This window comes from Arvicanthis niloticus, chromosome 12, assembly GCF_011762505.2.
Source record: "Arvicanthis niloticus isolate mArvNil1 chromosome 12, mArvNil1.pat.X, whole genome shotgun sequence".
Lineage (NCBI taxonomy): Eukaryota > Metazoa > Chordata > Mammalia > Rodentia > Muridae > Arvicanthis > Arvicanthis niloticus.
In genome coordinates, this window is record NC_047669.1 from 37,218,107 (window position 1) to 37,245,510 (window position 27,404).

General features: G+C 38.5%; 1 protein-coding gene across 5 annotated transcripts in view; it reads left to right on the plus strand.

Moving 5' to 3' along the window:
• Cblb (Cbl proto-oncogene B) overlaps positions 1-27,404 on the plus strand; it is a 165,380-nt gene that overhangs the window by 76,470 nt on the left and 61,506 nt on the right. For all 5 annotated transcript variants that reach the window (XM_034515081.2, XM_034515083.2, XM_076943012.1 and 2 more), the window contains 4 exons: positions 14,933-15,089; positions 20,166-20,287; positions 23,878-24,015; positions 25,373-25,460. In XM_034515081.2, coding sequence (XP_034370972.1) covers positions 14,933-15,089; positions 20,166-20,287; positions 23,878-24,015; positions 25,373-25,460 — 505 coding nt within the window. The remainder of the gene's footprint in view (positions 1-14,932; positions 15,090-20,165; positions 20,288-23,877; positions 24,016-25,372; positions 25,461-27,404) is intronic.

Genomic DNA, 27,404 nt, shown 5'->3' on the forward strand with positions numbered 1-27,404 from the left:
TTTTTAATTCTCATGGATGTCTTTTAATGCATCCATTACCAGTTTTATTCTTTTTTTTAATGGTTATTTTATTCATTTACATTTCAAATGTTATCCCCCTTCCTGGTTTCCCGTCCACAATCCCCTATCCCATCCTCCTTCCCCCCCTGCTTCTATGAAGGTGCTCCCCCAACCACGCACTCCTGCTTCACCACCCTAGGATTTCTCTACACTGGGGCTTTGAGCCTTCACAGGACCAAGGTCTTCCCCTCCCATTTTGACAGACAAGGGCATCCTCTGCTACATATGTAGCTCGATCCATGAGTCTCTCCTTGTTTGGTGGTTTAGTCCCTGAGAGCTCTGGGGATCTGGTTAATTGGTATTGTTGTTCTTCCTATGGGGTTGCAAACCCCTTCAGCTCCTTCAGTCCTTCCCCTAACTCCTCCACTGGGAACCCTGTGCTCAGTCTGATGGTTGGCTACGGCCAGTTTTGTTCTTCAAGTTGAAGTTTAGACACTCCCCAGCTTGCTGTAACAGCCTTTATATTGGAGCCTCTGTCTTCAGTGACAGCTTCTGAGATCAGTGCAACGTGTGCAAAGTTGAAGCCATCATTCTAGACTTCAGCTGGTATTCCTTTCAGGAATATTGGCTCTGAAGTCAAGCCAAGCCTTTGACTTTAGGAAAGGTTGATCTCCCCCCACCCCCTCCCTGGGCTGCACCCACCCCCAAAGGCCACACCCAGATCATCTACAAAGAACATCTATTCATCAGCTTCCCAGTGGTTCCCCTTGCTCTCTTCTGTCTTCACACTTCACTCTGTTAACTTTCCTTCCACTGCCTGGGTGCCTTGTCACCCATGCTGTGCCCAGCCACTTTGGAGGGTTCCTGACAGACTGTCTGAAGTGCTTTTCCAAATTCTTATGGGGTCAACACCCAGTTTCCCATCCATTCCTCTGGCTTACATGGTACTGTGTTTCCCAGCTGAGGAATTTCCAAGAGATGAGACCGTCTACAAGACAGGGACTCTTTCATTTAGCTTTGTTTTGTGGGCCTGGCATATGTCTTAGAATGTGTGGGCACTAATATTTATTAACAATCTGCATGCATTGTTGGATGGACAGTGTCTGTTCTTGGTTCTGTTTTTAATGACTCCATCATCATTTGACCAGCTGAACGTGGTCCCTACCCTTTTTCCGTCTCTTCTTTGTCTCTTTTCATTCTACAGTTTTTACACATTTCTACAGCTCTGACTCAGAAGTCTACTTTCTGTCTATTTCTCAGTCACCTACAAGCTTCCACACAGTTAGCTACCTTATTCTCAGTACTCTTGCTGAATTTTTGTGTGTACATAGTTGAGTATGAGTTGACATGGGCTTATCCCGCTCTGTTTATTTTTTTACAGATATGTAAAATTCTGTGATGTTTCTTTTTGGAATGCTAGTTCTGTTTTCACTGTATTCTTTAAAATGCTTCTTCACCTTGTTGTATGTATATGGGTCATTTGCCTGAAAGTATATCTGTGCCCTATGTGCATGTAGTGCCTGCCTGGGCCAGAAAAGGGGATTGGGTCTCCTGTGACTGGAGTCACAATCTATTGTGTGGGGGTGCTAGGAATCAAATCTGGGTCCTCTGCAAGAACAGCCAGTGCTCTTGAATGCTCAGGTATCTGTTCAAATACATTTTCAATAAACTCTTTAAACTTTTTCTAAGTGGGTATCCTGTTACAGTAGTCCTGTAGGACTATATACTGTAGAGACACTCTGTCGCTCTTGAGCACACACATGAGTATATGACACCACTTTCCTTCCCTAGGTTCACTTCCTTGACTGACACTCTTCAGTTCATGGGACTCTGCCAGATGCCTTAGCAATTTTCGGTTCCCATCTCTGCTCCTATCACTTAGAGATATTACTTCTGCTCAGACTAATAGCAGTGAGGCTATGGAGCCTGAAGAGGCAACCTCCTGTAGCCAGACAGTGCCCCCAGTGGGGTGATAGAGACACCAACCCACCCAGAAAACTTTTGATAGAAAAATTTATCCTGTCTACAAGAAATGTAGGGCTAAGGGTAGAGCAGAATTGGAGGGAATGGCCTGTATAGGTAGGTGCTGATTACCTAATTGGTTCTTGATTGTGTCAATAAAGACGGCTAGAGCAATTGCTGGATGAAGGGTAAAGGTAGGACTTCTGGGTCTCAGGAGGACTAGAGGAGACACAGGGAAGGAGGTTGCTTTTGGCAGCTATGCTTTGGAGCCAGTCGTGTAAGGCCTAGGTGCACTTAGGGCCTGAAGTCTTGGCAGTGGGTGGAGCCTGAGGAGTTTGGTGGGAGCACACTGTTAGCTAATATCATTGGCTCTGGATATTCTTCGCCCAGCAATTGTATTATCTGGTGAGTTCTAATATTTAAAAAAAAAAAAGATATTGTAATCTTTGGAATAAAATTCTCTTGAATCTCTTCAAGTTCTTTCCTCCCAGGACCTAACCCTCCCCTAACTGTTACAGTCAGGTCTGCTGATTTTGAATAAGCCCTTCCTGGCCTCCTGCATTTACTATTTTTAATATTTTATTAAAAATTATTTGGACAAATTATTATCCTTTCAGTCGATTTCTAAGCTTTATGAACTCGGGTTCATTGCTTTGTATCTGTATGTATTTGAGTAGAGTGTGTGCTGGGTGCTTTCATGAACACTGGGGATTTCATCACAGAAGGATGGGGGAGAAGAGGTGCATGGCCCCCTAGTCCAAGTGAGGAAAGATGGAGACACAGCTCCTACCTTGGTTGAGAGGAAAGTAGTTTGGTCCTGAGGCTCTGCAGTACATGCCCTTTACTGTAGCGTTTCTTACCACACTATGACTGGGCACACTCCTTGGTCTCTCTGTGGATCCCTTTCCTTTTGTCTAAAGTGCGTGAGAGACGGTGATATACTCTGCTGTGGAAATTCAACAGGATAAAAGCTACCTGCCTATAAAGAGGAAAATATTGTCTGACTCATAATGGGCCAACTGTATTGTGAAGTAATTAGGCAGTTTGGGCCTTTGTTCTTACTTCAAATATCTTCTGTGTATTTGCTCACTCTAGAATTAATACAGTTAATCTTTGACTTTGATGGAACTTCCACACCTGGCGATGTAAGGCAAACCAAAACGAATTAAAAATAAAAATGGAATTGTTCTAAGATCATTTTATAAGATTCCCTTATAAAAGTGAGTTAAAGGTACATGATCTTGCTGACCCTGGGGAAAATGGCCTTTTTCGAGCTCAGTTATTGCCTCTGTCTTTGATTTCCTGGGAGAGCACTGTGGACTGTCTTTGCTTTCCTGTATTCACTTTTCACTTCTAATAAGAAACAAGGAAAATTATTTCTTTTTCTCTCCTTTGAGTTAAGATATATGTTCCAGGCTATTAATTGGATCTGTTTCCCCATTATGGAAAAGACAATCTAATTCTCGTTAATTAATGGAGAGAAACACAGTTAAAACTAAGGATTTGCAGTGAAACTATACAGCAGGTTCACTAGGAAAAAAAATAGGTAAGAAATGAAATAAGCTCAAAAGTAATTTCTTTTGAGCCAGTTCCCATTTTTGTCTCTTTAAGCAAATTATAGTGTTTTATCTCAATAAAATAATGTAGCTTAAATAGTAATTAAAATTTTGTGCTATTGTTGGACTCATTATCTAAAATGCAAAAGTACAAAATTGTGACTTGCTAATTTTAAGCTGTCTGTTCAGTGTGAGAGCAATTGGGAAGAAAAGGTGAGAAGTGCTTAAAGTTATCATTTGCCATTAGGAAGCGCCTACTCACTACAAGTAGTAAATTAACTATCAGTGGCAGTGACTCACTGAGAGGAACAGTCGGCCTCTGAGGGCAGAGTGGTTTGTAGAGAATGCACATTTATTAGTAGGGTGCCTGTCTAGCCTTTTCCTGGGGAAGACCAAGAATGGAGCGGACTTATTGTAGTCTCTGGTTAGTTCAAAAGGAAGGAGAATAGTAAATTCAGTCTTCGTAAATACACCGACTTCATTTTTTTTTCTCTTTGCTTTGAAGTAATGACACTTAAGCATTATCTCTTTAAAAGGAACAACGTATTTAAAGAGTAAGTTAGCTAAATTACAGATTCAACCGAAACCTAATGCTGGTTATAGTGATTAATGCCAGTCTGGCAGAGCATGCTCCAGGCATTATTGACAAATGTTCAGCCGAAGTACACTATATTTATTCAGAGCTTTCTTGGCAACTGTGGAATTCAAATACTGGAGAATGGGTTCGCTCCATCAAGGGCTTGCTGGCTCAGTCAGGGCTGTGCATGTTATGCTGCCGGCTCTATGTCCTCTACACTGTACTTGGAAGTCTCTACCTGTTGCTTTCTTTTCACTTTTATTCATTTATTTTTTTTTATTCAAAGTAATATTCTTAAAGCACAGTTTTTGGATCCCTATGAAAAGTTGAAATTCATTAACAAGTTTTCAGTTGAGGAGAGTTGAGTTTGTGTGCTTTGTACATCACAGTATGTATGATGTGGCTAATAAATTTCAGCAATGAAATTTGAGACAAAACTTTAGCTGTATTCTTCATTACTAACTTATTACCAAGTACTTTTTCAGCACAGGATATAACTCAGTTTATATTTTGCTTATATTCATGTTTATATAAATTATTTATATTTTATATAAATAATTTATATATATTATATATTATTTATCTCCATTATTATACTCATATATGTTTTTACAAGATGCATTACACAAATAAAATGCTAAATTTTACAACTATATACAGGAGCTGGAGATATGGCTCTGAGGTTAACAGCAGTGGCTGCTCTCTCAGAGCTCCTGAGTTCAATTCCCAGCAACCACATCGTGTTTCATAACCATCTATAATGAGATCTGGTGCCGTCTTCTGGTGTGCAGGCATTCATGCAGGCAGAACACTATACAAAATAAATCTCCCTCCTTCCCTCCCTCCCTCCCTCTCTCCCGCCTTCTCCCTTTCTCTCTCCCTTTCTCTCTCCCTTTCTCTCCCTTTCTCTCTCTCTCTCTCTCTCTCTCTCTCTCTCTCTCTCTCTCTCTCTCTCTGTCACACACACACACACACACACACACACACACACACAATGTAAGAATAATGTTGATATTTGCTTTGCTTCACATCCTGGCAAGCATTGTGCATACTTTTAGTGTCTATGACTACCACCTTCACATGTACTTCATTTAAATATAAAAATGATAAGGTTCTTATGACTTCTTCGTACATGCTCACTCTATACTTTGTTCATATCCACTCCCTTACCCTCGCTTTGTTTCCCACCTCTCTCCTGCTATCCTTTCTGTCCCTAACTCTCACCTCTGCTTCTATCATGTGTGTGTGTGTGTGTGTGCGCACACACACATACACACACACACACACACACACACACACACACACACACACTCACTTTACAAAGTAAAATATAAGACGAGGAGTGGAGACAAGATGGAGTGGAGGGTGTTATAGATGGTGGTCAGGTGGGAGAAGTGTGTGCTGTGGACCATGGTAAAAGCTGCATTAATGGGCCTTGCTCCTTTGTGAGACAAAGGTGAGAGGACAGGGATGCACCTGAGGCACCTCTGTCATTTATCTAGCTTTTCTCTCCCTCTGTTCATCCTTGACTTCTCCTGCCCTTTCCACATCATCTCTCTTTATCTCCCTCAACACTTCCTCCTCTCCCGCACTCTCAGTCCCAGGTTCCCTCCTGTCTCCCTGCCTCCTGTATCTTTCTTCATCTTCCCCTCTCTCTGTGTATGCACTGCTCAATGAGAAAACTACATTGACATTCTTGAGGTCATTAATGTTTTCTGAATGAATTCTCAATATTAACCTAATCACTCAAACTTAAAATTGTATCTCTAAACTGTTTTTGAACTATAGTTTCGAAAAATCCTTGTGTAACCAGTTTAAAACAAAAAACCAAAAGAGAATGAGAAACTATGTATTTATATTTTACTTTTAAAAAATTTAAATAACTAAAACCCACTCCTCCCTACAGAATCCCGAACTCCATAATTTACTTTTCTGTAATTTTCACCAGCTAATTAGTTTGGAGTTAATTAATTAACAAAAATGTTTAAAATTTGTGCATCTTCATTCTCAGAAATTCCTGTATGTTTTTACTTTTTGAATCGTTAATTTTAACAATACTTGACTGCTACTATTTTAAAGGATTTTCTATAATAGTTAATAACCTCATTATAATATTAAACATACTTGAAATATTTGGAATAAATTACAAGATACTTAAAAAGAGACTTTATATTAAATTTTTCCAAGGAAAGGTGTTTGTTAAGCACTGAGAACCTTTGCACCATTCCCCTCTGTCCTGGATGTCTCCACCCTGGCTGCAGGACTGCAGAGAGAAAGGCAGGGTAGGTTCATTCTCCTGCACAGGCGGTATCTCCCAGATGATTAGATAGGTGTGTTAATTGCCCATTGGAAAATATCTGAGTTCCTTAAGTTTCACGTTCTGCATCACTGACAATCACACAGTGTATGTGGGCACCACTGGGTATCCTCATAGAGATAATAAAGGCTCAGGGAACACAGGGAAGAGAAGGGTGATGCTGTGAATAAAACGCATCGTTTTTGCTAACCCAGAATCCATGAAACTGAAAACTAATTTTCTAGAAACGTGGAAGCTGGGTATGTATGCCCGCCTCTGCGGCACCTTAGAATCACTTTCTGCTGGGAGGAAAACTAATTAACTTAATAGCAAAGTGATTCTTTTTTCTACAGTCAACATATAGAAATGGATTACTGACTGCTAAATATTCATTACTGACTGCTGAATATTCATTTTGTGTTTTGAATGTTGATTATTACTGTGAAGAACAGTCATGGTTTTTCTCTGCTTAGTTCTACTTCTGCTCTTACTCTTCAGTAATAAAGTAGCATTTCTGCAAAACAGTAAACATGGCCTGTGCCTCAGGCCTGAAATCCCATCGACTGGAGAGAGTGAGGCAGGAGGATTACAAACTGAATGTGTGCCTGGGCTACACAGACAATTCATGTCCAGCCTTGGCAACTTCATGAGACCTGTGAAAATACAAAGTTAACACAGTTCTGAGGATATACCACAGCCTGTCAAGGGCCTTGGGCTGGTAAACAGCGAGGGAGGGAGGGAGGGAGCCTGTAGAAGGACTTTCCGGTATACTTAAATGTGTGCAGTTTCTCCACATTCAAGGGCTTAGAATGTTGCTGGACACTTATTTCCTTTGCCTTTTATACTTAGACTTCCAACGAGCCTCACTCATTGCTACCTGACTTAATTGGCCAGTATTGAGAGATTTAAGAGGAATTTTGTTTTTTATTACTGGCTGTGTGTGTGTGTGTGTGTGTGTGTGTGTGTGTGTGTGTGCGCGCGCGCGCGCGCACACGCACGTATGCATGTGTATGTTTGTGTGTATGTGTGTGTATGTCTGTTTGTAACAATGAGCTCTTATTTTTTTAAAAGAAGGTCATTTTGAAACATTACTCAAACTTCTGTGGCATGATTTCCTACTTTTAATGTGTACATATTTAAATTTGACTTAATCTGATTGTAGCTGATCAAAGGCGGCTTGCTTTAAACATCAACAGTTGCATCCCTGGCACCTTCCAAATGCTAAGGAACTTTCTGAGGAAACACAATGAAGACAAGCTGTATTTTAGGAAAATGTGAATAAATACTCAATGTTTTATGAGTATTACACCCGAATCTGCTGTTCTTTAACTATGAAATGGAAAAACTACAACAGGAATTTTAATGTAATTTTACATGCCATGTATTTGCAGCTTCCCTGCCTATTCCTTTCTACCAATAAACTATATTTCAAAGTCAAAGAATAAACATAAACATTGTGATGGTGATTGGGGATTACCTTTAGTGAGTTCTTATTCTCCTGTTTAATAAAAAAAAAATTAAAAATTGGACATGGAAGCATGATGGCCATTTTCTTAGAGCTTGAGAGAAAAACAGTAGGGCAGGCAAGCTAGAAATCTTACTATCTGCCAGGAGCAGAGAATTGTACACAAAGAACCCAGGCCTTCTATATTATGGGCCAAGGAAGATGGCGGAGGAGATACGGAGGTCAGCAAGCCGTCTATGGCAGAATGGAACAGGGTATGTGCATTCAGAGAGAGTAAAAAATGTCCAGAAGGTCATAGAAAGATGTCTTCTTAAGAGAGGAAAAATCCTCCACAGAATAAAGAACAATGTTATTATGAAAATCATTGATAACATAGGGAAAACATTTCCTTATTTATTTCTGCAAACATAAAATTCCGTATATAGATCTCAGACTGGACATGAGATAATTGTCTAATCCATAGAGAAATCCTTATAATACTATAGCAAATTGGCACAGGCTTCTTTGAGCAGGAGAAATGTGTATCACAAATGGTGTCAGAGTTTGTCTTTGGAATTAGAGAAGTGGTTAGGTCAAATTCTGAACATCTCTGGGGACCATGATTGTTTCCTGTGAAATATGAGTAGAGCTTCGGCATCTGGATGACCCGAATTAGTCTCCTCTGCTCCTTCTGCTCTGCTGGAAAACAATTGTTTTTTTCCTCAGTGATGGAGCAGCAGAGCAATGGTAGCCTGATAAGAATCTATTTTCATATCCTCCAAGAAATGCAGTCATTACAAAAGAGATTGGATTTAAGTAATAAGTATTTGAAAAATGTCAACAGACTTAGGAATCAGAGTTCTAATGGTCTGCATCCATAATGAAAAAAGAAAATCAGACTCTCAGGCCTCTTATGAACACTCTGTTACATTGCTGAGCAAAGCTAGCCTTCAATTTGGGGCACGACACAGAATATCTGTATGGTTAGGTGAATATGCTGAAAAATTCAACACAAAATCTAAAATAAGAAAAAGGTTAATACATGTAGGACAGATTTTCTCTTCAAAGCCAAGATGATGTTGCATATGAATGAGGTGGAATCAATTTTTATCAACTGGCACCACCACAGCAAAACTAACAACTAAAATGTGGATTTGCTTGATTTTTTTTATTAATCATTTTATCCCTTTACATTACAAATGGTATCCCCCTTCCTGGGTACCACTCTACAACCCCTCACATCCCATCCTCCCTATTCTCATCCCCTTTGCCTCTATGACAGTGTCCCTCCACCAACTCACCTACTCCTGCCTCACCCTTCTAACACCCCCTACACTGGGGCATCAAACCTCCACAGCACCAAGGGCCTCCCTCCTATTGATGTCAGGTAAGGCCGTGCTGTACTACATATGTATCTGGAACCATGGATCACTCTATGTATACTCTTTGGTTGGTGATTTCATCTCTGGGATCTCTGGGTCGTTCGGTTAGTTAACATTGTTCTTCTTATAGGGTTGCAATTCCCTTCAGCTCCTTCAGTCCTTCCCTAGCTCTTCCATTGGGATGCCTAAGCTCAGTCCAATGGTTGACTGTGAGTATTTGCATCTGTATTGATCAGGTACTGGTACAACCTCTCAAGGAACAGGCATACCAGGCTCCTGTCAACAAGAGCTTCTTGTTGGGACGTGTTGGGATTTGATATCTGCAGATAGGATGGATCCCTAGGTGGGGCATTCTCTGGATGGCATTTTCTTCAGTCTCTGTTCCATTTTTTTGTTTGTTTGTTTGTTTCCTGTCTTTCCTTTGGACAGAAACATTTCTCGGTTAAAAATTTTGAGATGGTTGGGTGGCCCCATCCCTCAACTGGGAGCTGGGCCTGTCTACTGGAAGTAGACTCTACAGGTTCTATCTATTTTCTCTTTGGGGGGTTATTTTGGCTAAAGTCATCCCCATTAGGCCCTGGGAGCCTCTTGCTTCCCTGGTATCTGGGACTTTCTAGTGGCTACCCCCAGTTCCCCATCCTCCACCCCGTCCCAAATTCTTTTTTGATATTTAATAGTGATTTTAATGTAATATTTTAAGAGTTAAGCATACTGTTCAAGCTTATGATCATGGATAGGAGCATGGATGACTTTAGGTAATGAATTTCCAAGATGAGGACATACATTCTGAATAAAGTATCAGAATTTGAGTGGCCCCTTCTCTGAGAGCCCACACCTACAGGTGACCCAAGTAGTCACCACCTGCCCACAGAAGTTTCACATCGGAGTATGTTGGCATCATTAAGAGTTAAACAACATGTGATGTATTTCTTTTTAATGATATTTATTGCTCCTCCGTTTGTTATGCTCATGGAAGCTGCCTATTTCTGCTTGCAGCAGTGTTTAATTCATGTTTCTTCCTCCGTTGTGTATAGATATTCTTTCTACTCTTTGTGGCATTTGAATGACTGTCAGTAGTGAACTACTTTATTCTTTATTTATCCTTTTCAAAGGATCCATGCAAAGTCTTCAAAGGCCTTCATCCTTTGCAGGCTCCCCAGCAGTTCCTGAAGTACCAGTAGTCACTTCCAGGCATGCATGCCTTGCTCCACACCTCTTTATCACTCATCTTTTTAATATTTTGGGGGAGAGTGAATTTTATCAGATCCCTATGTCTTTCTGTGATGACCAGTGAGGTTGAGTCTATCATTGTATGTATGTTCAGCATCTTAGTAATTTTGTTTATAATATCTTCTCATGAACATATCCTCACCTTCTGCATCATTTACTTAATGCTTTGAATGTTGTGGGTCCTGTTTAAATTGTATGCCTATTCCAGATGTGTGCAGATACCTGCCTGTGTCTCTTCTAAGAAGAAAATCTTGTTTCATACTTCGGTTTAAGATGTACCTCTAGTTGCTGGTGTGGAGCAAGGCCTGTGTTTGAGTACTTTTGCTTCTGAAATGGCAGTTTTTCTACCTCTGTCTAGCCATGTCTCATGGCCACAGTGTTGGTTAATCTGAAGGATGTATGCTTGCTCCTGATCTTCTAAAGAGTTTTCATTTAATCTTGGGTATTGGTGTTTTGCCGTGAGCTTTAGAATCTGTTTCTATTGCAGCAATGCCTCCTGGGAGTTTTGACTGAGGTTATATTAAATCTATAGATCAATTTAAGGAGAAGTGACAAGCTTCTAATACTGAGCCTGTCAGCCTTCCAGAAGGTTATGTCTGTTTAGTACTTTTCTATTTCTGACTCTGCATGTGTGCCGACCGTGTTCATATTCTGGTGGCTGTCCACTCTCAGGTGCTTTATAGCTTCAGGTTACATTGTGTCATTCAAAAGTTTATAGTTTTAAAATCTAGGTCCAGTTTCTGCTGCTCTTTATAGATATTCTGAAGACGTTAAACATTGGACCTTTAATGGCAGTAATTAAACAAAAACTAGCTTATTTCATAATGTGCTATGGACACTTTTACATGCTGCATATTGTTCTGAGCAATTCCAAGCGCTTTAATATAATCTTACATTCAGTCATTAAACATGAATTTATTTAATTTTGGTTTGGGGGTATTATACGCATCACTGCTATAAAGAGACAGGTAGGGGCATCTTTACACAATCAAATACTTTTTCGACCAATGCTAGACTCTCCTGGTGCATGGGCTATGACTCTTGTTACCAGTTTGGCCTCTAGAAATGCTGTGTACATTCTCTCCTTACCACAAGTGTGTGCAAGTTCCTGTTTCCAGACCATTATTACTGCTCACGGTCACACCTTCATTATGTGTTTCTCCCCACCCCCCCCCCAAGTGTTGCACATAAAAACCATAGCCATCTATGAACTACAAGTATCAGGAAATGCTTTTTCTTCCTTTCATTTGTCCTGTACTGATATCCTAACACCTTTATTCATTCCTATCCCTTAAAATTGGAAGGCTTCCACATGAGACTGATGCATGCTTCCTCTTTCACATAGGTGACAACCTAGATGATGGAGCGTCTTCTGATTGCTGACCCAGTGACCCCCTTTATGTTTTGTTTTCTGCCATCTGATGTTGTCCTTTTCTTATTTCTCAAAGGATATTTGTTTTTTCTAGAAGGATTAAGATATGGCACCTGCTAATAGAAAGATAGCATAGTCTTATTTACCATGATGTTTTCTCTTTGGACATTATATGAAGCAACGTTACCTTTTTGTAAGTCCTTAAGATTTCTGTATTGTAGGTGAGCACTGGTGAGCTGTGAAAAAATCACAGCTCTCATCCTTACTGAGATTTTAAAAAGTCTGAGATCATACTATTGAAGCAATTGTCTGGATACCCTCTGGTCTGTCTAACGTGCCTTGTATATTGAACATGTTTTTGTGCTTGGTCTCTTACGATGACCCTGCAGACAAGCTTAATCCCCATGACCAGCATTATGGAAGGAGAGAATCAACTATGGCAGTTTGTCCTCCAGGTGCACACACTTGCATGCATATGCACAGAAATTAGATCCATGTAATAAAAATGAAAATAATTTTGCAGTATACTTTGATGATATTCTGCCTGCAGCTAATGTGATTTATAATGACAAGAGGCAAATAGAACCAAGTAAATTTTCTGGTGTTGTGAGATACCAAAGCTCAAGTTGGCCGCTTTGTGCTTCTCTCTGCCTGTGCTTCTCTTCTCCCTCTTTGCCTTTTGTCACTGACAAGACGCACAAGTTCACAGATATCTGGGAAACATTTTGGCATCAATATATTTTCGCTCTGGCTTCATCATATGGCAATTGATGTTCATCGTTGTGAAGTGGACCCAAGATGCAAGAGTTTGAAAACACTATTAACCTTCTTTTAAAGATATCTTTGCACTTTTCTTCTGTTCTTTCCTCAGGAAGCTAGCCCTGCCTCCTACCGCCCCCTACACATGGTCTCTGCAGAGTCCACAAAAGTGGAGGAACAATGGAGTAATGATCCGGTGTAATAAACCAGCCACATAATGCTCTGTTTCTTAGCCTTCTTTCCCAGCTTTAATTAAGGTTCTAATGAATATGTACTTGGGGCTTAGGTTTATCACAAATGAACTATGATCAAATCTCATTACACAGCTAATGTGGAAATGTGTCTTCTTATGTTGGAAATTATTGCCCTGCAGTTGTATGGTAGAGCAAAATTTTAGAAGTAGCTGAAATATGTTTTCCTCTGGAAAGTCACAGGATATTCAAAGTAGGTTATAAGCTGCATGGGTTTTAAATAATTGGATATGATAATTTTAGGGCAACATTAAAATGTTTATCACAACCATGTCGTTTTGACTTTATACTTGACACACTCAAAAGGGTGAACTTTTTCATTTGGCTAGTTTCTTTACAGTTTATGGTTTTTAAATAAAATAATATTGTGCTTTTCTAGGAAAAAGTTGTGTCTATGTCATTCTGAAGTCAGTAGTTCTTGGATAAACATTTTTTCTTCTGCATGTTATGACTTTAGTTCTCTGTGTCTGCTGAGTATTGGAAACTTAAATTTGGGAAAGGAATCTGTTCCTCTTAGGCAGGGCTTTCTTGGTCATGCCGTGCAGCTGGTCTGCATACCTACACGTCTCCAGAAATCAATAGCTTCATAACATTACTAAAAACTTTCCTTGTGCTTTTATGACACACTACCTTTTATAAACCTTAATCAGGGTCTGACGTGTGTTTCTCCTAAATGGCTTCTGATGTGGTGCCTCTCTTCAGTTCTCTGTGGTTTCCTGTTTTTTTCTTACATAGATTAAAGTCTTTTGAGGTATTAGGCATGTCTTCTTTAATGGTGCATCACACCTAAGCTTTTTTTTTTTTTTTTTTTTTTTCAGGCTACTTCCCACACACTTCCCTGTAATCCCTCTGGTTCATGTTGGATATTCCATCAGCATGGTTTTCTATTTTCCCTATCTGGGTCATCCAGCATTATGAATCCTACCTCCAAAGTGCATGTCCCTCAAAGCCAGAGGTGGCCTTAGGCCTTGCCATAGCTAAGTGCCTCCAGCAGCATTGCTAGTTGGTAGATATGGCTCATCAGTGGCTCTGAGAGACCAGCAGAATCAGCGCCATTTTGAAACTCATTTAAATTGTTCATTCTCTGGCCCCTTTCCGGACCCATAGATTAATTTAGATTCCAAATTCTCTGTGACAATAAAGCCTTTAAGTGACTTAGTCTATGCTAATGTTTGATTGCTGTAGATAGTGATAATGATTCCAAATATTCAAATTATAACTTGATCTTTAGTGAGAAAATGGGGATTGAGAGAGGAAATTTTAGCTCATTTCTGCCTAGTTTCTCTAGAGACAATGGTAAAGAAAAACCCAAGATTTAAACATGTGCTCTCTTTCTCACACATGCGTATAGCTCTTGTGTCCTGTTTTGAAGACTGAAATATAAATGTTTAAAGTATGAGTACTTTCTTCCTTCCATCTATTCATGAGTAGGAACTTGGCATTGTGAAAGGAGGAAAGGTTGCTAAGAAACAAATGATGGATGTTACAGATGTTCATGGTGGAAGAGGAGGGTGGGCAAGGGTTGGGGATTGTTGAATGCTAGGAGTGAGAGACAGACATTTCTCTGAATCTGTTCAGTGATCCTCAAAATTTCTGAAGCTTGTCCATTCATGGCTTATTGAAACTGCTACTTTACGATATATAGTAAGATATGTTGATTGGGTAGTGAATAGACAAACTCCTGCAGGATGGTTGCATTTATGAAAGACACTTTCTAGCTGCATTCATATGAAAGGTCAGAGAGCATGTATTTTTCACCCCTGCAAAAAATATCTGAGAGGTTGTAGGTGATTGATGATTAATCTGTCTTTAGCATACAAATAACGAGTTCAGGATGGCTAACACTTTGACCCTAATGCCCTCTGTTTGATATGCTTTGAGATATCTATGACCTTGATATCCATGAACTGAAAGGAATACTAAGATTCTTAGCAAATACAGAATAATCAAGTGAGCATATTCCTTGGAGCCTAAATCATGAAACATATTTTCAACTCTTCCAATACAAATATGATGCTAATAGTGTTATGGTTTACTTGTGCTGTCGTGAAGCTCTGTCGTCACTGGCACTGATGCACTGACTCATCCTTTTCCCTCGCACAGAACTATTGTACCATGGAAAGTCTTCAGACAGTGCCTGCATGAGGTCCATCAGATCAGCTCTGGCCTAGAAGCAATGGCTCTGAAGTCAACCATTGACTTAACTTGTAATGATTACATCTCAGTGTTTGAATTTGATATTTTTACCAGGCTATTTCAGGTAAGATATACACTTACTTTATCTATTCTCTCCTTTGTTCCCTCCCTCCAGAGCTTTGTATATATTTCTTTTCTGTCGTATACATACAATGTACACAAAGATATAGACAACAACCTTAGTCTGGGTAGCCAGTAGTTTTATTCACATTAAGTAAGCACTTGGTCATTCCAAGTTTGGAGTGAGTCCTCTGGTACAGCATTGTATTTCAGTTCATGTGATCCTGGTAGGTTGCTTGTAAGCATTATTGACTCATGGGAGGGATGGCTTTTAATTCCCTGGTCTTTTACTCTGTTAGCCTTTAAGCCCAATGGCTGCTAGATTGAAACCTTTATAGGTGGGTGTCTGCCAGAGTTGTATCCCAGCATCTCTTTGGCTGTGGCATTTTTGGATCAGAAGATAAATAGTAACTAGACCATTGTTCTATTCATATATCATAAATATAATCTAATATACTTATTATGGTCTTATAGCACTTTACAAACTGCTTTTCTCTTCCAACCAATTGTAACAGATATTTTTCCATACCAATAGATATTCATCAATATATTTTTCAGTTCCTGTATATTATATCACAACTTTATGACAGTATTAATATATAAAATCTATTGAATTTGGTTTTCTTCTGCTTTTTCCAATAACATTTTTTTGTTTTTAATATTCATAATTATTTTTGCTGTACTGAAACAATCTTTTTCTCTTCTTATTTCTTATATATATCAAAAATCAAAATCTAAATAGAAAGAATCGGAGTTTGTGTTTTCGCAAACTCCAAAACAAAGTTGTGTTTTGTGTATTATCTATGGGGTTGAACTCAAGCACTTACAGAATGAAATCATCCTTATAAAATGCTTACAATTCTAGTTATGATAATTATAGTAAATGTGGTAAAATCGACTAGAAACCAAGTTTACTTGTGTGCTACACTGCAGTATGATATATTCCGACTGTAATATGATTTAGTAAAATGTTAGACTCTGAGAATGGCTGCAGGTTTCGCATACTATGGAGTTTTTACTTTAGCTCTGGCTGAAAAGTAGTAGAGTGATTTGTGTAACCAGAAAACACTACATGGGATCAACTTCAAAGAGCTCAGTAAGAGGAGACAGACTCTGGCTAACAACACAGTTAGAGTAGATTTTACTTTATCACAATTTAGAAACCATGACTCTACATTGTATGTGAGATAAGAAATGAGTTTAAATACTGTACAAAGTATGTGTTTAAGCTTCTAGTGGCTTAATGGTTGGCTTTTATGTATATATTTTGTGAGCCTATGTTTAAATTATTTTTATAATACAACCGCGGTAGCCTGTAATTTCAAGAGATAGTAGTAATCCCTTTAGAAAAAACTTATGTTATGCAATACTAATCATTTACAAAGTAAAGCTCCTGTCTTAAAGATTTCTGATCATTTTGCAGACCAAAGGCTTTATTTTTAATAAAAATTAAATCATCATAGTTTTGAGTTTTCAACTTGTGATGAAGAAAGCGTATGTAATTTTCACTGTCAATCCTAACTTCTCTTTAGGGTCTGCTTTTGTTCACTGTTATAGTCATTTGGTGTGTGTGTGCATCCCTGTGGGGCGTGTGTGTGTGTGTGTGTGTGTGTGTGTGTGTGTGTGTGTGTGTGTGTGAGAGAGGGGGGGGGAGAGGGAGAGGGGGGAGGGGGAGGAGGAGAGAGAGGGAGAGGGGGAGACAGGGAGAGAGAGGGAGGGAGGGAGGGAGAGAGAGAGAGAGAGAGAGAGAGAGAGAGAGAGAGAGAGAGAGAGAGAGAGAGAGGCTGCAGATGGTGTTTTACTGTGGATGTCAAGTGCTCTAATGCCTCCTTTACACAATGGTGTGTAGGCAGCTTCATTTTGGTTGAATGCTCACCTATACTATTTGGCTGTGCATACATTACCTTATATGTAGTTTCATTTAAAAATGGCCAAGTAGCCTTAATGTTCTGAGGTTTGCTTATCTTGTGTATATTCACTGAGGTGTGAAAAAGAAAGAGAAAGCATAGATAAGGTAGCAGCTGTGATAACCTTTCACCTGGGCAGATTATTGGCAATCATTTGGAAACAGTTGATTGTAGCAGTGACTCACCAAGTCTGATGAGTCCTCTATTTTCTGAGACTCGTCATTCCCTCTGAATGTACTCACCATTTAAATTCTTCAACCACAATCATTATACATGTGGCTTTAAGTAAGAAATTGGTTCTCTGATATTTTAACTTTTCCTGACTTTAATTTTTACATAGAGGTAAAAGCGAGTATTAATATTCTTCAATTCACTATCCTTAAAACTTTGTATTTATACAGCCTTTCGAAGCACGTAAGGTTTTTTAAGTGATATAAGGGCATAAGCAAGCATGTGTTTGTTGTAACTTGATAATGGTGGTTCATTAGTCTGTCAGTCTTACCGTCCTGTATTGTTGGGGGTTTAGTGTTTTCCATATCATCTGAAACTGGATGAGATACTACTGGGGTTTTGGGTCTGAAATAGAGCAGCACGGCTGTTTAGACAGCAGTGAAGAACAGCAAGGAGATGAAGCGGGAATGGTACAGGAAATATAGGACCACGACATCTTTGCTTCCTCCCATCCTCATCCTTCTGACCACAAGGAATTCAAGCAAATGCTGTGAACCTGAGAAGTGGCAGAGTTGAGTGGTCCTCCTCACTCCTCTTCCCTCCCCCACCTTTCCCTCCTTTGTCTCCTCTTCAGGTCACTGAGAAGAGCTGTGATAGGAAGATACTATAGTCATGCAGTGAATCCCTGGGTCTTTTCCCCTCTACCTTCCCCAAAGCTGCAAGTTGGTTTCTCCTTGCATTTCCCCTACAGATGGAGAACCTGGGGCCATTGAGAAATAACAATATTAGTGTGTGTAGTGGGTGTAGAATAAGGAAGGGAGATTTTAAAGAACATTCTAGTCAAAGTGGAACATCAAGCAGTAATAGAATAGAGAAACATTTGAGAGAAAAGAAGTCATCAGTGATACCCAGCTTTCCAGGGAGTGTCTGACTAAACTGGTTAAAACCCCTCTTCTAGCATAAGTCAGTGTGTTTCTTGAATGTACCTCAGTACATTCTGTTGTTTGTTACCAGCCTCCTAGAATTTTGTGAGGAAAAGGGGTTTCCTTAAATCCCAGACAAGTGAGTTATAAAATAATTAAACCATTATTTTCTCTGAAGCATTTATTTCTCCTTCTTTAAGCTGGTGGCTGGGGGATGACCTCCGACTGTGTGAATTGGTTGCCTTCACAACACTACAGACTCCTCCTATCACATAAATATTTCTGCACTAAGAAGCTGCCCTCTGCCTTAAGATCTCTGGGGATGGCTTAGCCTTCAGTTTCGTCTTTTTTTTTTTTTTTTTTTTTTGATCTGTTAATTGGTTCACTTTAAACTTTCAGAATAAAAACGATTTATAATTTCAAGAATGTATGCAGATATTAACTGATAATATTAAGAAGCTATGATATTTGTTTGCTCTAGCAGCAATCTATTCCCTCTAGCCTTGTCCTCCTTAGATGGTTGAGCAAAACAATTACATGGAAACCAAAGTGTCCGGCTTGCCAGTCATTCCTCAGTTGCCTTTTTGACATGTGCTGATATTTTCCCAAGTACTGTTTTATGCAATTTCAGTCAAGCCCTAAAAAGAAAATTAAAAGCATGCTGTAGTTTTCAAGTGCAGGGCCAGCGTCGATGCTGCTGGTGTTCTCCGAGCTCCTTTCTAACCCAGTTAGATGTGTCAATGTGATGGGGAAATCCCCTAAAGGGTATTCTTGCGAAGTCAAAAAGACTAAACAGCTCTTTATTCCTAAATCATTCTTTCTTGTTATCCTCATTGTAAGGGACAAGGTCCTTGCAGAATTCTGCCTTATATGCCAGAAACACGAACAAGTTTCCAAACGAAAGCCTGAACTTGTCTAGTATAACCAAGGCTGGGTGCCTGTTTCAGCAGCTTGAAGCTGGTGACATGAGACACCTCCTCTTTTTTTTTTTTTTTTTTTTCTACATAGAAGATTTGAGTGAAGAGTCTGGCAGAACAGATGGAGTATGCTACCAATGCTTTGGGATAAATGTAGCTTCAGCCTTGAAAGTATCGCAGGGATGATTCATCCAAACCCCGCAGCAAAGTTGCCTGTTACTGGCTGCCTTTTGTCTCTTGCCATGGTACCTAGAGAGACAACTAATTAGATTAAGAGAGATTCATAGGAAACACATGTTTTTGTGAAACGTTTCCTTCTCACCAAACTTACTTTCAAACCTTTTCCAGGTCCATAACTGAGCTAGGATAAAGTGAGTTTGAGGTCTGGAACCTATTATCTCAGAAGGAGCCTCCTCTGTAAAGCAAGCCTGTCTAGGTGCAGCCATAGCAACCGGACTATGATGCTGCTCTAGTGACTGGGATCCAGGCCTGGGCAGCACAGGAATGCTCCTTGGCCTTACATGGCTTCTGGTTATTGTGTAACCTTTTCCCGAACATAACTTTTGTAACGTGGCTTCCTGTTAGATGAGGCATCTGAGGGAGAAGCTGGACAAAACAGATGGGAAAGATGAGGACTCTGGTGAAAGATAGCTTTAGGTAGGAGGGTCTGAGAGGGCCTCCTTGAAGAATGGTGGGTCCTCAGGTGATTGATTGAAATCCAGAAAACTCAAAGACTGTAAGTAAGGTAGGGGAGGGTTTGTATTTGAGACTGGTAGAAAGGGCATTGGAGCTACACCAAAAGATGCTAATGTGAATGTAGAAAGTGCTGCTAACATGCAGAAAGACAACTGAGAATCTATCCTGAAGGCCAGTTGGTCATTATTTCATTTTGTAGTGATCATAAATTCTATATTGGGAGTCTGCTGTGTGAGGAACACAGGGATTTCCTTTTGCCCTCTCTATTCTATTCCTAAGAAACATGTCTTCTACTTAAACATGTTTATGTAAAACCCAAAAGCTATTGCATGTTTGTCTTTGTTTACAAAGGTTGCTCATACTTGCTTAAAAATATCAAGGAGCCTTTCTTTCCCTAAGCATGTGAAACAGTGCCATTGGCGTGTGTTCTCTGGGTAATTGCTTTCCCTTTTATTTATGTGTTTAGCCCTGGGGCTCTATTCTACGGAATTGGAACTTCTTAGCTGTGACACACCCAGGGTACATGGCATTTCTCACATATGATGAAGTTAAAGCCCGGCTACAAAAATACAGCACCAAGCCTGGAAGGTAAGAGCCAAGCACTAATACTGGCTAATCTGCTTAAGGAGAAAACTCCCTGCCCTTCACAGCTATGAAAATTGGCCATAGCCTCCAATGGCAAGGTAGTATGGGGAAACAGAAGACTGAAAGGGTGCATTTTAATTGAGTCCTTAAATTGATGCATTGACTTTTGACATTGACATTAAGTGGAAAGTGATATTAATAAGTTTAAAGATTCTGTAATCCTCAGTTCTCTTTCTCAAGTCAATCTGGGATGTTTTCATAGTACTTGTGTTATATACACAGTGTTCCTGTTTAAATTTATGTGTGTATAATTGAACACTTGAATATTGTGCTTAAGACAGAATTAAGTAGTTTACTTTATTTGAGCACAGTGTTTCAGGTAGTATCTATGATTAAACAGAGTAATATATACACATAAGTACATAAAAGTATATGAATTTGCGGTTTTATTCCAAATTAGTCCTGTGCCCTTGTCAGATTAGCATGGTCCACTTCTTTACACCTTCAAAATATTATGTTTTGCTTTTCAATTGACTCACCTGAGTGTCAAGGGGTTTGGGTTTTAGTCAGTTCTGTTGACATTGTCCAAGAAATCACCCCTCACTGTGGCAAATAACAGACTGGAAAATCTATTTTTCTCAGCTCAGAGGATGCTCCCACATGTGGCACCTAAATATGTGTTAGGCACACAGACAATGATATCTAAGCCGTGGTCAATGATATCTAAGCCACAGGAGGCATTGTCCTGGGGACAGTATCAGCTTTACGTTTTAGAGTTGGTCACTGTACCATTAGACTGGTCCATTTGCATGAGAAAATGTTTTCTTTTTTTAGTCTCCGTTTTCTGCTAGTCATCTTTATTTGACTTAGTATAATTGAATGTGGCCTTTACTACAGTCTTCTTAAGTTAAAGCCATTCATGAAAATGCTCATGTTTTTAAAGATTTAATATGACATATTCAAAGAACCTAGTGGTACAAAAAGCCAGCCAGAGTCCCATTGATGCCCTCTCTGTAAAACCTACAGATGTGACCCTTCTGACCCAGAGCAGTGGTTAGTTAATTTTCATATTTTCTAAAGTTTAGATGAATCATTTTGCTACACTCAGTCTACTCCATGAAAACAATACTAGATAGCAAGTTATAGTATGTGAAGTGTGCTTTTACTATTTAAAATACATAGAAAACCTCCTTATGAACAGATAATCACAGACAGTGACTTGCTTTGTAAAATACCCATGTAAGCAGCCCTTTGTTCTCTGGCTTCACAGGAAATAAAACATTTAATTCCATTTCAAGGACATTGAAGTTCCTTTAGTAGTGCTATATCTGCCATATTTACATGGATGGATGGATAGATAGATAGATAGAATGATAGATAGAATGATAGATATAGATATGTAGATAGATACACACACATATATAAATAATATATAATATATAGATATACACACATATATAATACATAATAATATAATATATAATAATATATAATAAATCATTAGCTTACTGCCCCAAAAGAATGTTTACTGAGCATGCAGAAGGTCCTGCATTTGAGATCCAGCACCTCTCCAAAGAACTGGGAATCTTAGAAATTAATCTCTTAATTGTGACTTTCAAACATGAGCCACCAAATGAAGCAGATATATCTGATTATGTTAATCATACCATTTGAAGAGCAAGCTAACTACAGCTGAAAGTGTGAGTTTACTTTTTCCTAAGGGAGGTGGGACCAGCTACCCACAGGAGGGTCAGCAGCAAATGATTTAAACATTGTTGAGCAAATGGAACCGAGCAGAAGCTTAGCTGAGAGGAATAAATTGTTCCTAATTGCCATCCGTGGCTCTCATAAAGTGTTACTGACAGCACACTTTGTATGGAGGGCTTGAACTCCTTCCAAATGACTGAGTTTAGAAACATCATCATAAAACAATGCAGAAACAAGATGTTTACTACAACCTGACAGTTTCACAAATATGCAAGATGTGTAAATAGGCAAGTACTTTTAAAGTTTTAACCAATGAATTTTGTAGTTGAATGCTTTATTTCGGCATCACATTCTATGTATTTTCTAAAATACATAGTATCCACAATCTCTGAGATTTTTACATTTTATTCTTTAGTTGAAAGTATTATGTGCATTTTTGGTAACATTTTTTTTTATTGGGAAGATTTATTTACTGAATGTTATGTATGAACACCATGTGCACGCATAACATGTAACCCTAGAGGTCAGAAAGGATATCCCATGTCCTGGGACTGGATTTACAGGGGGTTGCTGAGAACCAAGCCTAGGTCCTCTGCAAGAACAGCAAATGTCCTTAACTGCTGGTCTATTTCTCCAGCCCCTTGCATTTCTTAATGTGACACGTGATCTTCCATATTATAATTGGTTAGTCTATATTATCTGAGAAATACTTTCATAATATAGCATTTGTCTGATTTGAATGGAAATATTTTCCTGTTTCTGATTAATAATATCAGTAATTTATAGGTCAATACTTTATCATCAGGGTCACTTAGGGGAATCAGTTTAGACTAATTTGAAAATCCCCTTCTGACAACTCTTTCAACAAACTCCTTTTTTGTTCAAAGCCTGATTTTCTTATTAACTGAAATGTGATTGTACTCTTTACCATACGAGGTTATTAAATGTACCGACAAGCCATCCTTATTATATAATTATAGCAGCAGATGACTTTTTTAGTGTACTCTATCAATAACTAAACTATGAGAAACTTTTCTTGCTTTTTCCCCCTGATGTATGCATTCGTTTAACAACTTAAATATAGCCAGTGGGGCTTAATGTAACTTTCTTTTGGTCTGATTGATGGACAGATTGTACAATCCAGATACTAATATCTTGATTGCAAGATTGAGTTGTATACAATCCTATAAAGCGGGATAATGTCCTGAAATAAATAAATGATGATGATTTAAAGGCATGCCAGTATCACCTTTTATTGGAAATTAATTTAAGAGACTCATCACTTATTTGAATGACCAGTGTTTGAATTACGTTGGCTGGAAAATATTTGAATGGCAGGTTGGTTAGAAGCTATGAATTTATCACGTGTCCTTTGTCATTGATATAGTTCAGCTCTTTTGAGATTTGTTTAAAGATGAATCATGCTTGCAAGAAAACATTAAACAAGTCTGTGACCAAATTTTAATGCCTAATGGTAAAGTAATATATTGAATTTCTGTTTCAGTTTCTGTGATGGATAAATTAATTATTTAGCTATTTGCTTCATTTTATCCTTCTCCAAAGATGATGCATGTCACAGCTGTATCGTAGCAGCCACATCTCCACACATCTCTACGGTGGCGGTAATAAATCTCTTGGTAGTTTCCAGCCTCATTTATTTTAAATAGAACTCTGGAGATACTTAAATGAACAAGAATTATTATCAGTGTTTCTCACACAGATTGATAACAGTGAGGTACAGTAGTGTTAAACTGTGGGAAAGGATAGCAATTTCTATCAGGAATTCTAAATCATTCTGCTCAAGAAGACAAAATATTAACACATTGCTTAGTGGTTGGCATGCCTCTTTGAATTTGAACGAACATCTTTTTTATCATGTTTTGTAGCTACATTTTCCGGTTAAGCTGCACTCGGCTGGGACAATGGGCCATTGGCTATGTGACTGGGGATGGCAATATCCTACAGACCATACCTCACAACAAGCCCCTGTTCCAAGCCCTGATTGATGGTAGCAGGGAAGGCTTGTAAGTATGAGCAATTCTTTCAACTTGCTCGTTGGAAATCTAGAGACTGCCTGGGCATAGAGCAGATGGTAAGGCTAATGACCTCATAGTTTGTGGTTTACATTAAGACGACGAAGCAATAGCAATAGACGGGCCTTCCGTCTATTACTCATGCCTAAGCTGCAATCTTATGACCATAATTATATAGAGCAGACACGTTCCAGCATCAAAAAGCATCGCTAAAACATAAAAGTACGTTTAAAATATGTGTATAAACTATTACTACTTCAGAGTAATTCATTTCTGTTACTTTGTATAAAGCTAAATTGAGGCTGCCCTTTGTGCTGAGTACTAGGATTTTCCTTCCTAAGTCAAAGAAAACTCACTGCGCTGTCTTACTGTGTGATAATATTCTGTCCTATACCTCCAGTTTTCTCTTAAGTCTAGCAGAATTTTCTAATGTTGATTACTATGCTGTTTATAGACACTTCATTTAAAGAAGGTTTTTCTTATGTCATCAACAAAATTTTGCGGACTTTGTTAAAATAGTCACTACTACACATTTTTAAACTTTTATTAAGCTCTACAATATGTTCATCAGGATTAACCATGGGTTCTGATCACTTTTACTGAACTAGTTATCCCAGCAATGACATTACAGTCATGTTTTACTGAAAAATGACATTTAATGACAATATATTTGGTTTTCATTATACTTATGAACGTAGATTCCTTATTATAATTTTAGCTAAAGTTTGATTCTTAGTAGAAAACCTTGATCTGCAAACCTATCTGTGGCTTTATTGAAGTCAGTGAAATGTGGAATTGTCACATTTTCCAGTTTTTCTGACATGCATGAGCATATATTACAAGGTGCATGTCTGGGCATTGTAAATCTGTGTGCCTATCAGCAGGAGTGGAAAGAGTAGGAGTGAAAGGCAGGGAGACTGAGAAAGGACACCATGGGAGAGCTTCATTATTCAGGGCATAGTTCTGGATGAATTCTGTTCTCTCTCCTTGGAATTTTCAACATGGCATAAATATGATGTAGATTTCATGCTTCCAAGAAAGTATATAACAGCCTGCAAGTAGGAGTTAATTTAAGTAGTTTTAGAATAAGCTATAAATCACTATTAAATTAACTTTTTAACTTCATGAGGACTGTATTACTAACCTATTTTAACTGAAAATTATTACATAGTGGATTAGTTTATATTATGTATTTCCTATGATTGAAAAACAGCAGTGCAAGAATATGGTGTTGATTTATGGAAAAAAGGACAAATGAAAATGTGGGTTTAAATATAGAAGACTCTGATTAGACTGAATGTACTGAAGCCTCACATACTAAAATAATAAGTTTTCTGTTTAAATTCAGTTATCTTTATCCTGATGGGCGAAGCTATAACCCTGATTTAACCGGATTATGTGAACCTACACCTCATGATCATATAAAAGTTACACAGGTAAGAGTAATTTTTGGAAATGTAATTAATACATATCTATACCTCCTCAGAAATAAATCTCATCTTCTACCTACATTGTGTTCAAAAGCATGCCCCAGTGTTTAACATCAGGAATTCTGAGAGTAGAAAGAAATTTTATGATTTCTTTTAGATAAATTTCTTATTAGTGATAATGCTTGCAAATCTAATATTGGTATATACCTAGAGGAAGACACATCAGTATGTAGGTGCATAGATATAAGGACAGAACTGAAATAAAAACCAAAAAGAATAAGAGATGATCAGTTTTGTGTGAAGATTTTTAAAGTCAAATGATACTGGAAGAACATTGAAGATAATAATTACAATTTTATAAATCCAGTCTCAGGACTCTTGAGTAAGAATATGATAAACTCTATACATAATTCTCAGTAAAGACAAAATATCTAAATGAAAACATCTTTTGGTCGTGTGTTTGGTAGTGAAAACACCATGTGTTTCTTTCCTGTGTAGAATAGGATCTGCACCAGTGTTTTCAGTAGCCTTTTCCACAAAGCAACAGATAAAAATACTAAAGCGTTCGTAATGGGTTGAATCATCTAAACTGCTCACCATGGTTTTACGGGGAACAGCTGAAGAGCAGGAGCCATGTGTACTCAATGGCAATTTGTCCTATACAAATCTCTGTTGATTCGGAACTTAAGTGTATAACATAGCAGCTGTAAAACTTACATTGTAGAAGTTCATTTTTTAAATACAAGCTGCCATATATGGATGTATAAATGTGCATTCCCAGAGATGCCAAACTAGAAACATTGAACAGGAATTCTTGAGGAATTGAAGAGAGCATGAAGAGGGGACTTGCACACGGTTTTGCTAAGTCTATTTTAATAGTATTTCACATTTTAAAAATGTTCATACATTGATGAACAATACAAGTCGAAGGTGGTAGAAAAATGTTTATTGGTTTCAGTGTCCAGTCTTAATATGCTGAAGTATGAGAGACACTGCGTATGTCTATGTCTTGTTAATGGAAGGCATTGAAATTTTCACATTTGGTTGCCATTCTTAGCATTGTATAGGAGTTTCATAGCATATTTTCTAATACGTACAAAGGGATACTAATGAGAGGCCGTTATTCCTCTTTCTGAATCCACTTTCTCAAAATGAAACTGTCTGGGCATGACTTCAGTAGACAAGACACCTTCCCGACATACCTGGCCTCTTTAGTTTGAACCCAGTGCTACAAAAAGAAATCAATGAAACTATACATAAATCTTGCAGTATAGTGCGATCTCTTAGATTTCACATAAAGAACCTGAGAATGCCCTAAATTCCCTGCTTGTGACTTGGGCAGGCTGTCACTGCACACCGACTTGGGCAAGTCTCAGTGCAAGTACAGGATGCTCAGCCATTCAGAGCTGGTGGATTATTTGGTAATAATTCTTTTTCATTTCTTTCATTTTTCTGTCCTTATTGAATTTACTAAATATCAGGCAAATATCAGAGTGGACGAGATTTGCATGTATCCATGCATGCATTTATTTATATGTGTGTATATCTACACACAAACAGAACATTACAGTATTTTAGTGATGACACAATAAGAATTGCGATTTATGTATTCTACTCATGTATTGCTGTTTGTATGCATTGACTTCATTAAAACATGATTTACATTTGTCAAACTCATAAGCAGATCTTGGAAGTACTTTTATTTTATTTTTTATATTTACTAGTCCGTGTTTTCTTTATCACACAGAAATTTTCAGTATTTGTTCACTGAGGTTCAGTGTGCCAAGCATTCTAAACTTGACTCAGCCAGTGTTTAGTTGCTCAGATGGTTACTTTTCACATACTTCAGAGTTGGAAACTTACTCGTGAATATGAGAACAATACCTGAAACTCACGGTGACTGAACGCTATGCTTGCCATTGTAGACTACAGTAAGTCAGGCACCACACC